General features: G+C 43.5%; 1 protein-coding gene across 1 annotated transcript; it reads left to right on the forward strand.

Annotated features, from left to right (window-relative positions):
* Window positions 1-113: 113 nt before the first annotated feature.
* On the forward strand, window positions 114-11752 carry ENPP5 (ectonucleotide pyrophosphatase/phosphodiesterase family member 5). The gene is made up of 4 exons (XM_080587387.1): window positions 114-374; window positions 3961-4851; window positions 7933-8109; window positions 9679-11752. The coding sequence occupies exons 2-4, from the start codon at window positions 3966-3968 to the stop codon at window positions 10050-10052; spliced, it is 1437 nt and encodes a 478-aa protein (XP_080443513.1). The 5' UTR covers window positions 114-374; window positions 3961-3965; the 3' UTR covers window positions 10053-11752.
* The last annotated feature ends 3802 nt before the right edge of the window (window positions 11753-15554 follow it).

A 15554-nucleotide genomic window follows, 5' to 3' on the forward strand; every position in this document is an offset into this window, starting at 1 on the left:
AAATAGAAAATTTAGAGCCTCAGAATATAAGAGGAGAAAAGGAGAAAAAAAAAAAGGCAGAAAAACACCTGGATTAATTTTTTTTTCTTTTTTCTTTTTTCCCCCCCAACTGAAGAAGCACTTGCAGACATGCAGAAACTGAAAGCAAATTTTACTTCTTGCATTTACAGTCAGTTCAAAGTACAGCTAGCCTGGGCTGGGCCCTTGTTTACTGAAAGTAATGCCATGGGACGTCCTGGCACCGTAACCCTCAACTTCCCCGCCTTTGGCCCTGTGCTGGCATCACACAAGTCTGGGCTCCTGAAAGCTGGAGAAAATCGGGACGTGAGGACACAGCAGCGCAGTGCGGCCAGGCAAAGCTGCCACTGCCTTGGGTACGGCCTGGCACAGCAGGCATCTGCAGAGAGGGGGCGGAAAGACGCAGTCATGGGGTGAAGGCACTAATTCGCGCACATGATGGTGAATGACAGGGTGCTCCCTGCTCTGCCATCTTGGCAGGGCCCCAGGGCTGCCACCCCGTCCCCTGTGGCAGTGCCAGCATGCTGTGAGCTCGTATCAGGGCATGGCTGAGGCTGGGCACACCCCTGGGTGCCCCTGTCCCCCCCTGCCCCAGCAGGGTGCCCAGCCCCACGGCCCTGGGCTCGGGGAGCTCTCCAAGGAGCAGCCCCCGGCCCCTCTCGGGGCAGCCTGTGCCAGGGCTCCGGCACCCGCCCGGCCCAGCAGTGCTGCCTGAGGGGCAGGGGGAGCCGCCGGGGCTCCGGGCTGGGCCCGGGGCCTCTGGGCCCGGCCCTGGGCACCGCCGAGCAGAGCCCGGCTCCGGCCTCTCCGCACCTCCCCGCGGGTCCTGACGGCCATGGGGGAGCTCCCCCGGAGCCTCCTCTGCTCCAGGCCCAGCAGCCACAAGGGGCCTGAGCTCCCCCAGGCGCTGGCACCTTGAAGTGGAAAGCTCGGAAGTATGGCCCCAGTTTCTCTTGTGAGGGGTTCAATTTGTGCCTGTCCCTCCCTAGAATGGGGACTTGTAGCTCAGCCATCCAGTAAGCTTTGTGGGGCAGGGGGAGGTGAGGGCGAACGGGCCCCAAGCATGTGCATCCCGTCCTCTTGGAGCTCCAGCTGAAAGAAGTCCTGCAGGCAGTGAGACCGGGCGGTTCTGTCTTGCAGAGGCCAGTGAGGTTCAACATGGCTAAGTGCCGGGCCTTGCACTTTGGTCACAACAACCCCACGCAGCACTACAGGCTTGGGGGAGAGTGGCTGGAAAACTGTGCAGAGGAGAAGGCTCAGGGGGTGCTGATTGATGCTCACCTGAACATGATCCAGAAGTGTGCCCAGGTGGCCAAGAAGGCCAACGGCATCCTGCCTTGTATCAGGGATAGTGCAGCCAGCAGGCCCAGGGAGGTGATTGTCCTTCTGTACTCGGCTCTGGTGAGGCCGCACCTCGAGCACTGTGTTCAGCTTTGGGCCCCTCAGTACAAGAAGGACATCGAGGCCCTGGAGTGTGCCCAGAGCAGGGCTACGAAGCTGGTGAAGGGCCTGGAGCACAAGTCCTGTGAGGAGCAGCTGAGGGAGCTGGGGGTGTTTGGCCTGGAGAAGAGAAGGCTCAGGGGAACCCTTATTGCTCTCTGCAACTGCCTGAAAGGTGTGGGGAGCTGGGGGTCGGCCTCTTCTCACAGGTAACTAGTGATAGGACCAGAGGGAATGGCCTCAAGTTGTGCCAGGGGAAGTTTAGGTTGGAAATGAGGAAACATTTCTTCTCAGAAAGAGCAGTCAGGCAGTGGGACGGGTTGCCCAGGGAGGTGGTGGAGTCACCGTCCCTGGGGGTGTTCAAGGCAAGGTTGGACGTGGTGCTTAGGGACGTGGTTTAGTGGGTGACATTGGTGGTAGGGGGATGGTTGGACCAGGTGATCTTGGAGGGCTTTTCCAACCTTTATGATTCTGTGATTCTGTGATTCTGTGATTCCGTTGCCTTTGGGTCTGCGGTGCGGGCCAGCAGCAGGAATATGCCTCTGAAGGGTCAGTTTGTTCTTAGCAGGGTCCAGGCTAGGATTTCAGGAGACATACCAGTCAGGGCATGCATAGGGGGAGAGATTTATCTGGGGAATGAGAGCCAATGGAGTATATCTTGTGTTCTACCAAAATGACAAACACTTTTCCATCTTTGTAGTAATATCCAGGTGCCTGTTACACTGGCTTTTCATATTAACCAGGGTATGTATGCACCCAGAATATTCATGCAGATTTATTGGGTAGCACACTGGTGTACTGAGTGGCACAGTCACTGGTTTCTAGCTGAATTTCAGTAGTGACTGGTTCAAAAGGATTACTGACAAATGGGAAATTCAATGGGAACTGTGTGTAGTATGAGTAAAGTTCATGTGCAGGATTAGATAGAACAGTATCTGGTCTTGTGGTTAAATGATGCTGCTGAGCAAGAAGTAGGGAACACACTTTTCATCAACATGAAATTTTAGGTTAGTTATGGATAGGGAAATCCTCCTGCTTGAGTGTTCTTACAGGGAATATGTCCTTGCTTTGAGTTAGGTAACTGAGTTTTGAAAAGAGCGTGTTTGGGAAGAGTTGGGGGAACCTGAGGCAGGAAATACAACCCTTAATACTGGGGTGGAGATCAATTTAATTGATACGAAATTATGTATCGGACTATATCATGCTATTAGATAATGAATGCCAATCATAGATAAGATTAGTCAATATCCTTGAGTCACATGATAGGAATTAGTGCTGCATTTCTATCTAGGGAGCAAATGCTTTAGGGTACGGAGTCTAGTGGTCACCGTCCCCCGCAAAAATTTGCATCAGTGGTCTTGTTACCTGCCATACTTTTCTTGCTGCTTTTGCCCTCAGCTAGCAGTGGTGTTTGACTGGAATGGATGAGTGATGAGATTTATGCTTGCCTGAAAGATGTAGTACAGTGGTAAGCCATCTAAAATACTACTGACCCTTTCAACCACTTCTTCCCAATCCATTCGGAGACCGAAGTGGTTAATTGTAAGAACTTAAACTGCACCCTGACTTGTATGACTTGTGTACATTCTTGTTTGTACTGCTATCTGTACTGCTATCTGCAGTAGGGTAGGAAGCATCCAAACTAGTTGATCATGAAGAGCCCGGTTACACAGGGAAGCTACGATCAGGTTAGAGATGAGATAAAATGTTGGGAATATGATGTTCATGCTATTTGGTTGTCTAACAAACAGATCTGACACCTTTTAAGCTGCAAAATCCTTTATTTGCTATACTGTTGTATCTGAAATGCAAAGCTTGCTTGCTCACTTCCCTGTTATAAATTGTACCACACACACTTGGAGATCCCATACAGGGTGTTGGGGCTGAGAAGCTGGAGTGGCTTCTAGCTGGGAACCCCTCCCTGACGGGAGCTGTGCAGTCAGCGTGTACTTCTGCTCCTGCCTGCCGTGTTACCAGGTGATGCTAGCGTGCCTGCTGCCGCACTTGTGCAAGAGAAGAAATGCCCCAAGGTTTTATATGAGGGTTATAAAGTTCTGGTGGTAATGGACTTTGGTATTCTCAAGGCGAGAACTGCCCCTGTTTACATCTTAAACTTTTTCAAGCAAAAGCTTTCTCATAGGACAGTTTCTCACAACTTTGGATACGGAAAATACTTTAGAATTGTCAAGTGGTAAGAGCAGAAGTTCTGGTATATCGGGAGCATGGGGAAGAAAGGAGGAAGATGGGTGGTGGTGGTGTTCATAAGGAAGTTTCTTTGTGAACTGTATTTCATCCAGCAAATTATAGTGTCTTACTGTTCCATCTCAGAAATTAGGATATCATTAACTGTTAAATAAATGGTCTTGTTCCTGTTTGGAGTTCCCAGTGTTAGTAAGGCAAGCGGTATGCATATATAAGGAATATTTTAGCTAATCATTCTTAAACTGTCATGGCTTTGACAAACAGGTCAATGCAAATAAACCTTCTGTATTTACCCGGCAGGTGCCATGCTGCCTCAGAAGAGGGGAAGAACACGTTCCAGCATAGCCATGAACTGCTGTTGGAGAGTCCTGGTGACTTGCTTACTATTTCTTCCAAGTGCTTTCTCTCTCCAGCCAGACCATCCCAAGGTGTTGCTGGTATCTTTTGATGGATTTCGATGGGATTACATCTATAAAGCCTCAACTCCCAATTTTCATTACGCCATGGAGAATGGTGTTCACGTTAAACAGGTCACTAACGTGTTCATAACGAAAACGTATCCTAATCACTATACAATGGTGACAGGTCTCTATGCAGAAAGCCATGGTATAGTTGCTAATGAGATGTATGACCCTATTCTGAATGAAACTTTCTCTGTGAACAACATGGGTAGCTCCATTCGGGAAGGTGGGATCTATAATTCCAAGTTCTGGGAAGAAGCCAGCCCGATATGGGTAACAAACCAGATGGAAGGACACAAAACCGGAGCAGCTATGTGGCCTGGAACGGATGTGAAAATACATGGAGTCTTTCCGACCTACTACATGCCCTACAATGAATCTGTTTCATTTGAAGACAGAGTTGCTAGGCTTATCGACTGGTTTAAATTGGAAGAACCCATAAATTTTGGTCTGCTCTACTGGGAACAGCCTGATGAGATGGGCCATGTTCTGGGCCCAGAAAATCCACTTATGGGACCGATAATTAGTGATATTGACAAGAAGCTGGGATACCTGATGTTTGAACTGAAGAAAGCGAAGCTGTGGAATGTGGTAAATGCCATAATCACGAGTGACCATGGGATGTCACAGTCATCCTCAGAGCGGCTCATTGAGCTTGATCAGTATGTGAACAGAGAGCTCTACCGAGTCATTGACCACTCTCCTGCGGTAGCTATTTTGCCAAAAGAAGGTAGGAGCTGTAGCACTAAAATTCTCAGAAGGAAATACTGAGCATTAGCACTTTACAGGCTTTTTCCTTAACTGAAGTGGTAGTAGCAGCACTGATGCTGATAGGGCATCACCCTTGAACAAGGAGTATTTGCAGCATCACTGCCTTGTTATTTTTGATAGCTCTGTCCAAAGCCTGGATTAACTTTCTAAAATGGAAAGTGAGCAAATCTGCGTGTGAGTAATACTGCCACATATCCTTTAGGCCTTACGAGAAGTAAGATGATCTCATGGTGCTATCAGGGATGAATGGCATTCCGGATGAGTAGCCACAGGATGTTACGTGTCTTCCCTTTCATCAAGATGTTAAAGCCATAGATGAAGAACTAGATTTATAACTCAGACAGTAAACTGAGACAAGGTGGTGACCTTCAATCAATAGAAACCCTGTGTTAGCTATTTGATTGATACTTACAAGCTATTGCAGTTCAATTTTTTTTTCCTCTTGTCATGCTGAAGAGACAGTTACATTCATATCATTTTTACTCTGATAATGTTGAACAAGAGTACTGGTGGAATCAAAACCAGAAGTCTGGTTGCAGTCATTGAAGGATTGCTGAAGTGCCAGTTGTTTGTTTAATCTTCCTGATGTAGAGGTGCTGCTCTTTATTTTGATTCCAAGTGATAAGACGAGGGGAAATGGCCTCAACTTGCACCAGGAGAGGTTTACGTTGGATATTATGAGAAATTTCTTTACTGAAAGGGTTGTGTAGCGTTGGAACAGGCTGCCCAGGGCAGTGGTTGAGTCCACATCCCTGGAGGCCTTCAAGAAACATGTAGATGTAGAGCTTAGTATCATGGTTTAGTGGTGGACTTTAGTACTAGGTTAGAGCTTGGACTAGATGATCTTAGAGGTCTTTTCCAACCTGAATTATTCTATGATCAAAAGATATTACCGTGTGGGGCTAATGCATTAGCCCAGAGAAGAGCATTTTTCACATAGGCAGGGGCACTAATTTGGAAGATGAGTTATAAGATGGCCTTCTGAAAAGGTGTGTTTTTAAGATTTGTTTAACATTTGCATCACTAATGGATAGCATGCAGCATTTAATGCACCAGCAGGGAGAGTACTTTGTGAACTTAAGTGACCTTTAAATGCGTAAACAAGTGCCTGCTGCTGTCATTTTTAGTTTGAATAATACTCCTTTACTGATGCAGACTAAAATGTCAGTGTGGGAGTTTGCAAAATGAGATTCATTTGCAGCCTAAGCACACTTGTGTGCTCGTGGCTGGGCGCTGTTTCTCTCGGTGGTGACAGAAGAGCAGAGTTCGAGAACTCCATCCTAGTGGATGCAAACTTGGTAGTGCTGACCAGGATGTTCTCACTACCGAATAACGGAGCTATTGTAAAAGTAAAGGTTAGTGCTGAAGCATCCCTAATGTGGTAAATGAGAACTTGATGCATAACCTGATTCTCCCATCCAGTAAAATGCTTTTTTTTTTTTTTAAATAAAAAAAATGAAGTATCTCTTTAAGGAGCAATTAGATGACAGAATAGTGTGTAAAAAGAGAAAAACAAAACAAAACAAAACAAAACAAAAAGCTATTTCAATGGTTTTCATAAATAAGCTGGATTTGTTTTTTGCCCAGAGGTTCAGTTATCTATTATACACTAACAGTAAGCAAGAATTAGTTTTGAGCACAGCTCAAATTGCTACTTTCCGCTTTGCTAACTGTGATTTTACTGTAAAACAGTACGATTCATTCTCACTTTAACCGTGAAAATACTTAAGTACGCAGGTCTGATTTTTTTTTTCAACACAGTTATTTCTTTTGCGTTGCTTAAACCAAGGGAATGATAAAGCTTAGTAAGACATTCAGAAAAATTTTGAATGCTTAAAAACGCAGAGATTTCTGCTACTTTAACTGTCTGGCTGTGTATTTTTTCCCCAGGGAAGTGAATTAAAATAACCATTTAACCATCCCAGTGTATTGGTCTGTGCTGAGTTAACTACTTGAATGTTTGTGAGGGTGGTACCAATAGCACAGGTGGCGATGCTGGCTTTTTCTTGCATCGAATATAAATACATTAATTCAAATAACTAAATTAGTGTAATGACAGTTCTTATATTTTGGGCTTCTCTTCCTGATTACTTCATTCAGAGGACTGGCATAGGTAAACTAATTTTGTTACTGATGTAGTCCTGGAAGTACGAGGATGGAGTCCTTTCCTCATTGCTGTAGCTAGTGTCTATTATATTAGAATTTATGCTGCCTCACTTTGGCCTTTATTGTGTTTCTTAAGTTTGGTGATTCTCATTTTATGCCAGTTTGAGATAAGTAACCTTACACATCAAACTGTTTTCAGTTTACAGGGTGCACAGCTGGGTCTGAAGGCAGGACTAGCTAGAAGCTAGAAGAAGCTAGAAGCTAGACCTAGCTAGAAGACTAGCTAGGTCAAAGTGACAGGATGGGCCTAAATCCCACTCAGCTGCTGAAAACATCCCTATGGGTCACAGGGACAATGCGGATGGCTTACAGCCCTGCTTCAGGCCTTGAAGCACTGCAGCTGGTCTGCAGGGAGCAGCGGTGAACTCAGAGGTGTGGGTTGTGCATGGGTGTAGCTCAAGGTGTTTAAATAGCACACAGCTGAGGTTCTGTGCTGATATGCAACAGGCTTTTTGCTGAAACCACTGCACAATCCTCGGTGGGAATCTATGCTTAAATGTTAGGGGGCGGGGGAGAAATTTGCACCAATATACAGATTCCTGGACTTGTTTTTATGTTCTGGCTGTGTCTTGGCTTCTCCTTTCTGTGTGCTGGCATCCCAGCTTGTCCTGCTGCACCCTGCATGCTCACTGACTTTTACTGGAAAGCAAAGTTCAGAAAGCAGAAATAAGCACATTAAGAAACAACGTGGCACCTCTATTTGGCATTTTAAAGGCAAGGAAGTAACAGTACCCTTTGGGGAAGTATATTTTGTCCTTTTCTTTCTCCTGACAGTTGTGTTTAAAGTAGTGATGATTTCAGTAAACATATTGATAGTTTTGTCTTTTTTGTTTGTTTGTTTGTTTTGTTTTGTTTTGTTTTTGTTTATTTGAAGGCAAACTCGATGAAGTATATGAAGCTCTGGCCAATGCTCATCCCAACATGACTGTTTATAAAAAGGAGCAGATTCCAGATAGATTCCACTACAAACACAACCATAAAATTCAGCCAATCTTAGCTGTGGCTGATAAAGGATGGGAAATCGTATTCAATAAGTCCGATGGTTTTCAGTGTAAGTATTCTGTCTTTACAGTGTTATCTTCCTAGTCGGAAACCTTACATAGTACTTTCTCTCCCAACCTCAACCAACGCTTTTTTTTTTTTTTTTTAAAGAGTGGGAGGAGAAATTACAAAGCTAAGTATATATAATTTATATAGTTATATAATTACGTATTTAATTTATAAAGATAGGTATAAATACATATTTTCCCCGATGGGGTAGGAAGCACACTACTGTTAAGGGGGAGGGAACTGGACTTAGTCTTTCAAAAAGTTAAACTTAATGAGATAAGATCATTCATGTGGTTTAGTGACCACATAACTTGAGGTCTTCCTGTGAGATCTAGCAGGCTGATGAGCTCTTTCTGAGAAAATGAAAGAAGTTGTAACGGAACTTGTCGAGGACGAATAGTGTCTATTTGGGAGTACTGAGCTATTGGAGAAAGGTTGGGTCGGAAATGCAAGAATATCTTCTGAAAGCCCTCGGCTTTTGTGGATGTCTACACTTAGAGCAGCCTTGTTCTATTTCTAGAAAAAGTTGATAGATTTGGATATCTTGACACTGTACAGCCATTTACCTTAAAGATTAATATGTCTTCTAGGTGATTTTGAGGAGAAATAAAAACCACACACACACACAAAAACAACCAAATACTTCACCGTCACATTCTTCACCTTGGGGTTTTGAGATTCATTGTAGTTGGAATGGAGACAGTAAGCTGTTAACTTTAGGTAGCTGGAAAGGATTGATATAAGTGTCACGGGAAGGCCGGATCTGTGACATGTTACAGGGAATACATACCATTTCCACTGAAAAGCTGAAAGAACCTTGTCCTTAAATGTGAACAAAGTGCTGAAGATGTCCAGTGACGCTCCAAATAGTCAAGTTTCTTAAGTGGTTTCACTAGAAGTCCAAGAAGAGGCTTCCAATATTGTTATTACAAAGTTATACAAGTTTTTAACTGAAATCTGTTTAAACTTTGCTGCTGAGGTTATGAAGCTTGAAAGACAACTGAGTTTTTCAGCTGCTCCATAGCTGATGAAAGCAGCTGTTTGTTACTGCACAGAGGTTTCTATTCAGATGTTTTAGAGCCTCTGCAAGGAAAAAGCACTAGAGATCCATGAACTTTTTCCTTGTTGATGGGCAGGCGGTGCACAAAACTGGTTGGGGTGTCCAGATAGTCAGGACCTCCAGTCGGTCTGCTGCTGAGTCAACCAACCTCTCTCTACGTAGACTTTTCGAAGAAAACTCGTCCAGTTGCAAAGAGAGCGTTTTTCCTTGACCAAAATTGAGGATAGTTGGGTGTAGGATGCCATTGAAAGTACAATTACTGCCATGTGAACATTGTTTGTTTATTTTAATAAGCTCTTAAGTCTCTTTTAAGGCGTCTTCTGTGTATGTTTCTATGACCTGATATTTACTAAGGGATATTTGTGCTGTTGACCAAATTTTTCTATTAAACCTCTGCAGGAAGAAATGAGGATGGATGTTCCTTTCCTGCATTATGCTAGTTTTGGGAAAAGGTTCAGTGCTTGCTTTGCAGCTTCAGAATATTGACCTTTACCTGTCTTTTATTTCTAGTTGGTAATCACGGATATGACAACAACTTACAAGAAATGCACCCAATTTTTTTGGCAGTCGGGCCTGCTTTCAGAAAGAATGTCACCAGAGGAGCCATGAATTCTACAGATCTGTACCCCTTGTTGTGCCATCTCCTCGGCATTACCCCCCTGCCAAACAATGGTTCATTCAACAATGTGAAATATATTCTTGCTGAAAAGGTTCCTGTACTCTCGGGAGCAATTGTCTATGCTACTGTTGTCGGAGTCTTTCTAGGCAGCTTTCTTGTTATGATTTTTTTTGCACTTCTTGTTAAGCATTTAATCCTCGTCCAAGCAAGTACCATGCAAATGCAACATACTGAGGCTGCCCAGCCACTCTTACAATATTCATAATGCTTGCCAGTGGAGGCACGGTGAAGTTTTAGAGTAACGCTTGGTACTGTTTCTTGCTTGATGCTTAAAATAAGCTTGTACAAATAAAAACTAATAGAAGAGGTTCAGCATAAACACGCCCAGTAAAAGAAAACAGACGCTGATCCATTGGTACACTGAAGTACATACTAATGACACACAGAAAGAGTGTGTTTCTGTTTCACTTTATAAGCACTTAATCTTTTGGAGGTACAGCTGGGAAGCTGTATATGTAGGCAGACTTGTAGGAATGAGATGTTGAGTACCTCATTCTGAGCTGCTTTTAGGGAAATAACATCAACTGAAGTGCATTTCAGGCTCTTTTGTGCTGATTTAATTAATATATATAAATTAATCTCTTAGGTTCTATCAAGTCACTGAATGTGACTAGGTGGTATTGCCTTTAGCAATCAGCATTAAACTACTTGAATTTTTTTTTTTTTAAGGTAAATGTAGAACTTTACTATTTCCACTGTCTCCTGTACACTGGACTATATTTTCTAGGCGTTCCTAGGAGGCTGGCAGTTTAAATACACAATACAAGCACAACAGATGTATGGGTCTTTTATATTTCTGGCATAAGAAATTTTTTTCTGAATAACGTTGAATCGGTTAAGGAACAGGCATGTGCAAGCTTGAGGGCTGTTGAGCTTGTTACTGGGTCTAAAATCTGATCTGTTACCAGAGACTACTTGCTAGGGTGAGCTTGGCTTGCTGTCTCGTGCTTTATCTGATGTGTCTGGGTGGGGCCTTAGAGTTTGATATGGTTAGGATTAAACGCACAATCTCAGGAATAGCCATAAAAAAACCTACTCTTAAAACTAAAGAAGCACACTTTGAAAGAAATTACAAAACTGGAGTTTGGTCTTGCAGAGGAATGTCTTTGCCAGGGAAAGTTGTTGATTATGAGTCAATAAAACTCTGAGTCAATAAAAGTATGTTTTTCTGAGTCTTTTGTGGGTGTTGCTGAAATTAATCTTGCCCCTGTTTTTAGGGTTGTGGGTTTTTTTTTGTTTTTGTTCCTTTTGTTTTGTTTTGTGAGCTCGCTTAGATGGTAGATAAGGAGCTGCTGGCTAAGGTACGTATGAAAGATGTGATATGAAGTAAGGGAAGCTGTTTAGTCATCAGATTTCTTTACAAACCGATTGTGCTTTCCTCTGAGTTAGTTTTTGTTTGTGTTTGGCTTCTGAGTACAATGCCTGCAGGAGGGAAAAAAAAAAAAAAAAAAAAAAGATCTTTTAAAATTCACAGTAATATTCGGTCTGTTATTCCCGTAAAAGCAATGTATTGCTTTATCCGCAGCATCCAGCAGAGGGCAAAGATGGGAACCTCTTGGCCTCGGAGATGTGCTGTGCCTAGCTAATGCTGTGCCTAACCAGCTCAGACGGCAGCTGGGAGGGTTGCCAGCAGGCCTAGCAAGACCTACAGCAAGCTGAGTTAAGTCCAGAGTTTATTTCGCTAAGCTTAATGCCTGACTAAACGAATGGCATCCAGGTGAGTTCAGAAGTGAGCGTACTGCCTCGGTGGCAGTTCTGCAGTGCCACACGACTTACTGCTCTGCTCTCTGCGGCGCAGTCATCTCTTGGTTTCCTCTGCCATTTCAGGACACTTGCACGGCATTCAGCTGTCTTGCAGACATGGAAAGTTTCCAGAGGCCACAGCTAGGTGCAGAGAAAAGGCTTGAGGGGGAAGGGAGTGGATATGCCAACCTAAGGTCAAGCTGTAACAGCAGCTTTAGGAAGGCAGGAGCCCCTGGTGTGGGGATGCGAAGTGTTTTGTACCTTGCGCTAACTCTGCGGTTCTGCTGTTACTGTTCCATGTTCTCTTTTGTTTTCTTGCCTTGCCATTTTCCTACAAAAACACCAAAGGGAAACCTCTGGGGTAGCAGTGCCTGACATTGGAAAGCTGGCCCTTACTGCAGCAGCCCCTTACGTAGGCCTTGGGTTTCGTTTGCTGACACCAACCAAAACTGAAGGATCAAGTTGAAAACTGGAGGCAGTAGTGATGTTCTCAGTAGTTTCTAGGGAGGTTTGGAAAATCTGAGTAGCAAACCTAGATTTCTAAATTGTTACTAATCCCTTTCCCCCACCTCCTGTCCAAAATGGATGGCAGTTGACTACGTTATTCTTTATTTACAACTTGAAAACTAAATACAGTGCAAACTCAGCGTGTGTTTAAAGACAGAGCGACATTTTGATGTTATGGGAGTAACAATGAATATTGGAGATGAACTTCCTCTCGAGGTGTCATAAGCCCCCCATCTTCTGTAGCTTCTTCAGTCACCCTGTTCGGGGCCCTTCGGAACATGCTGCTTTAACAGAAATTGCCTTTCTTGCAGTAGTTTCATAGCAATGCTTTTGGCAGATGTGAAAATAACCGCATTATTTTCTCAGAGACGTGTATTCAACTCTTTTCTTACTGTGACAGGTGTAGTCCTACAGTCAGCCAAGGTGACCCTTGATTTTAAGGAAGGGGCAAGGTCAGCGTTACTCAGCCCTGCTGGGATTTATTCACATGACAAGAAAAGCAATTGGTTTCCACTGACAAAGAGTTTGGGAAACACGATATTCAAAGCAGGCTGGGACCGCAACCATGAGAACTCTTCTCAGTTTAACTGCCCTGTACTGCTCTGTAAAGCCTTTCTTTGAAGAGGGTAAAATGATAGCTTATAGGAAACCGAAGGGAGCCGTTCAGCATTCAGGTATTTCGGTTTAGGTTTAAACATGTTCCCTTCATTGTTTTTTGTGTTTGCAGATATCTCTTTTGTAGCTACCTTGTGAGGATGCTTGCCCAGACAGTGCTGAACACTGTTTTAAGCTTGTGTCTGTACATTTAGTGAAATTGAAAGAACATGCGATACCACTGGAGAAAAACACCAACTTTTCAGACTTGTGATGTGAGATTGATTCTTCAGGCTACCTTTTTGGCTGGGGAGGACGTGGGGTTTGGTTTCTGTGTATGTGATACTTCTTACAATGTATGAACACGTCGACTGGAAAGTGGATATGAGTATAGCGTATACCACTTGTAGCTTAAGCTTGGGGACTGAGAAGCTTGCGTGCATGATATTGTCCTTCACTATTGACCTGTGAAGCATACTTTGAGATGCCAAATACTTCTTTCCTGCTCAGAAATGTTGAAGTTGAAATATATCTTTGTTGTGGTGCTACTGAGCACTGAGTGCTTGCTCAATTTAAAAACAATGTCTTGGAGAAGAATGAACTTAAATCATATGGATCCCAAATATTTCTTCTACTCTGCATAGCATATGTCTTCATTAAAAATAACTAGAAGTGTAACAGGATTTAAGAATTTTTGGTCAAGGTTCTTATGCAAAAGACTCCCTTGCTTCCTACCTTGCTACTGAATATAGAAGTAACAGGTATGTTACCAGTAGCAGTAATACATTTTTATTTATTTTTTAAATCAAAAAAATCTTCCAAGCTGCCTTTGTAGAGCCGCAGTAATACTGTTTAAAATAAATAACAATCTCAAAAAAAAAAAACAAAGGCACAAAAGCTGGCTTTTATAAAGCAAAGAGCTGTGCAACGTGACACTTCAGGCATGTGAGACAATCCTGAGCTGCATGGGGCAGTGACCAACACGCAGTTTGAGCCCTGCTGTTAATCTTCCCAGCTTAAGTTATCACCACAGATGCTGTCTTGATCCTACCTATGCTGATGTATGTACCTTTCAAGAAATGAAAGGTCTGTAATACAGAAAGGTTATTTTAAGCATTTATTAGAAGTCAGAATATAAAAATTGCTGGGAGCACAGTGAAAACAGTAAATTCAATAGCAGAATTGCAAATGAATGTTATTTCCATAATGCAGTCTCAGTCATACTAAGTTAACAAATGTCTACTGCTGAGTTGTTTTTCTCTTCAATAAAGAATGGCACTCTGCATATTAAAGCAAACATTTGTCCCTGTGGTCTGATCTTTGGAGGTATAGAATCGTACTGCTTATGAAAATAAGCCAGCAACTTCTGAATTTATCATAAATTTAAACTTTTAAACAAATTTTCTGGACCTAGAGTCATTTGAAATCAGCTCAATCCTACAGCTGCGGACAAAAACGACACCACTGCAGAGGGATGGGTGTTTTAAGGCCTCTACATCCAGTGCTGAGACTTGGTTTATGGAGGTCAAGTAAAGAAATGGAACATCAGTCCTTGTAAAACGTAATTCCCAGCAGTGAGCCTCCGCTTCAGTGCTAGTTTAAATTCTAAGAACTTCCCCTAATTTAATAAGCCCTATATGAACGTAGCTGAATGTATTTAGCAAGCCGTTAATGTTACCACAAACTGTTGTGGGATGTCTCCTTTATCGCAGCTTTCAGGAAGGGGGAACCACAGCTGCTTCTGTTGGTTTGAATTTACCATTCAGAAAGAAACGAGCAGCTTATTTTCACAAGCAGTAATTTGTACGGATTTTAACTGTAAGATACTAACAGCTTTTTAAAAATGACCGTATATACATTACATTTGTCTCAAAAGAGAAAGGCCACGTTCAGGATTCTCTTGCTTTGTATGTAAACTCTCTGAAAAGCCTGGCTTTAGGGCTGGATGTGGACAAGCTCCTTTGAAACCCTCCCTGCCAGCAGCAAAGAATTGCACTAGGAAGAGTACTCAGCGCTCCCACAGGCCATATTTCATCTTCGGGATTGAAAATAACAAGCAATGCAATTGGAATGGTTTTATCCTATTTCTTGAGTAATTATTGAAGCTCTCTGACTCTTCCCCACTGCACACTGTAAGGCTTTATTCTCTGTGATAAATGGCAGAGAAGTACAGGGCAATAAGGGTTCCTGCTAGCTCGTGCTGCTCACGTTCTGGTTTCAGAGCTCAGTTGTCTGCAGCAATTCCTATTGATGGGTGAGCTGGAGCAACGCACTTAGACCTCATTTCCTCATCTGTTACAGCAGTTAGTGGAGATGAGTGCTACCCCCTGCACATTTACACTCCCAGTGATTAAAATCTGGGCGGAAACCTTGACCCTGGCCTGTCCTGGTGATGCACGTGGAGCTGAAAGCACATCGATGGCTGGGGCAGGAGGGAGGAAAGGAAGGACAGAGCGCAGCATGTGCTGTGCCAATCTGTTTTAGCACCTGGCAGAATAACCCTCACAGTCAGAGGACAGTACAGTTCAGTCTTACCAGCCCTGCCAGCAAGATGAAGATCATTCAGCTGCCGTGGCTCTCCAAATATAAGCAACACAAAGCATCTCCAGCACGTGTACCCCCCTCTGAGGATGGCAGCCTTTATTAGCAAAATTACAGGAATCTAACAACTCCCTCTGAGGTAGGAATTCAGGCATCCTCCCTTTCACAGCAACTCTAAGCCTGCACTCTACCCTGCTTAACATTCACTTTGTCCTTAGGCATTAACCTGGCTTCTTACTGTATGCAATCAATTATTTCGGATCTTCCAACAGGGACTAAAGCAGCAGCAACCTGTGTTTAATCCAGTTACCAGTATATTATA

Source organism: Anser brachyrhynchus (assembly GCF_964034855.1).
Source record: "Anser brachyrhynchus genome assembly, chromosome: 3".
Classification (NCBI taxonomy): domain Eukaryota; kingdom Metazoa; phylum Chordata; class Aves; order Anseriformes; family Anatidae; genus Anser; species Anser brachyrhynchus.

What these genes read in the sequence shown, in the direction of transcription:
- ENPP5 (XM_080587387.1), top strand. Translation starts at nt 3,966, where the DNA reads ATGCTGCCTCAGAAGAGGGGAAGAACACGTTCCAGCATAGCCATGAAC. An exon ending in AGCTATTTTGCCAAAAGAAG is followed by an intron (nt 4,852 to 7,932) that starts GTAGGAGCTGTA and finishes GTTTATTTGAAG; the next exon opens with GCAAACTCGATGAAGTATAT. An exon ending in TAAGTCCGATGGTTTTCAGT is followed by an intron (nt 8,110 to 9,678) that starts GTAAGTATTCTG and finishes TTTTATTTCTAG; the next exon opens with TTGGTAATCACGGATATGAC.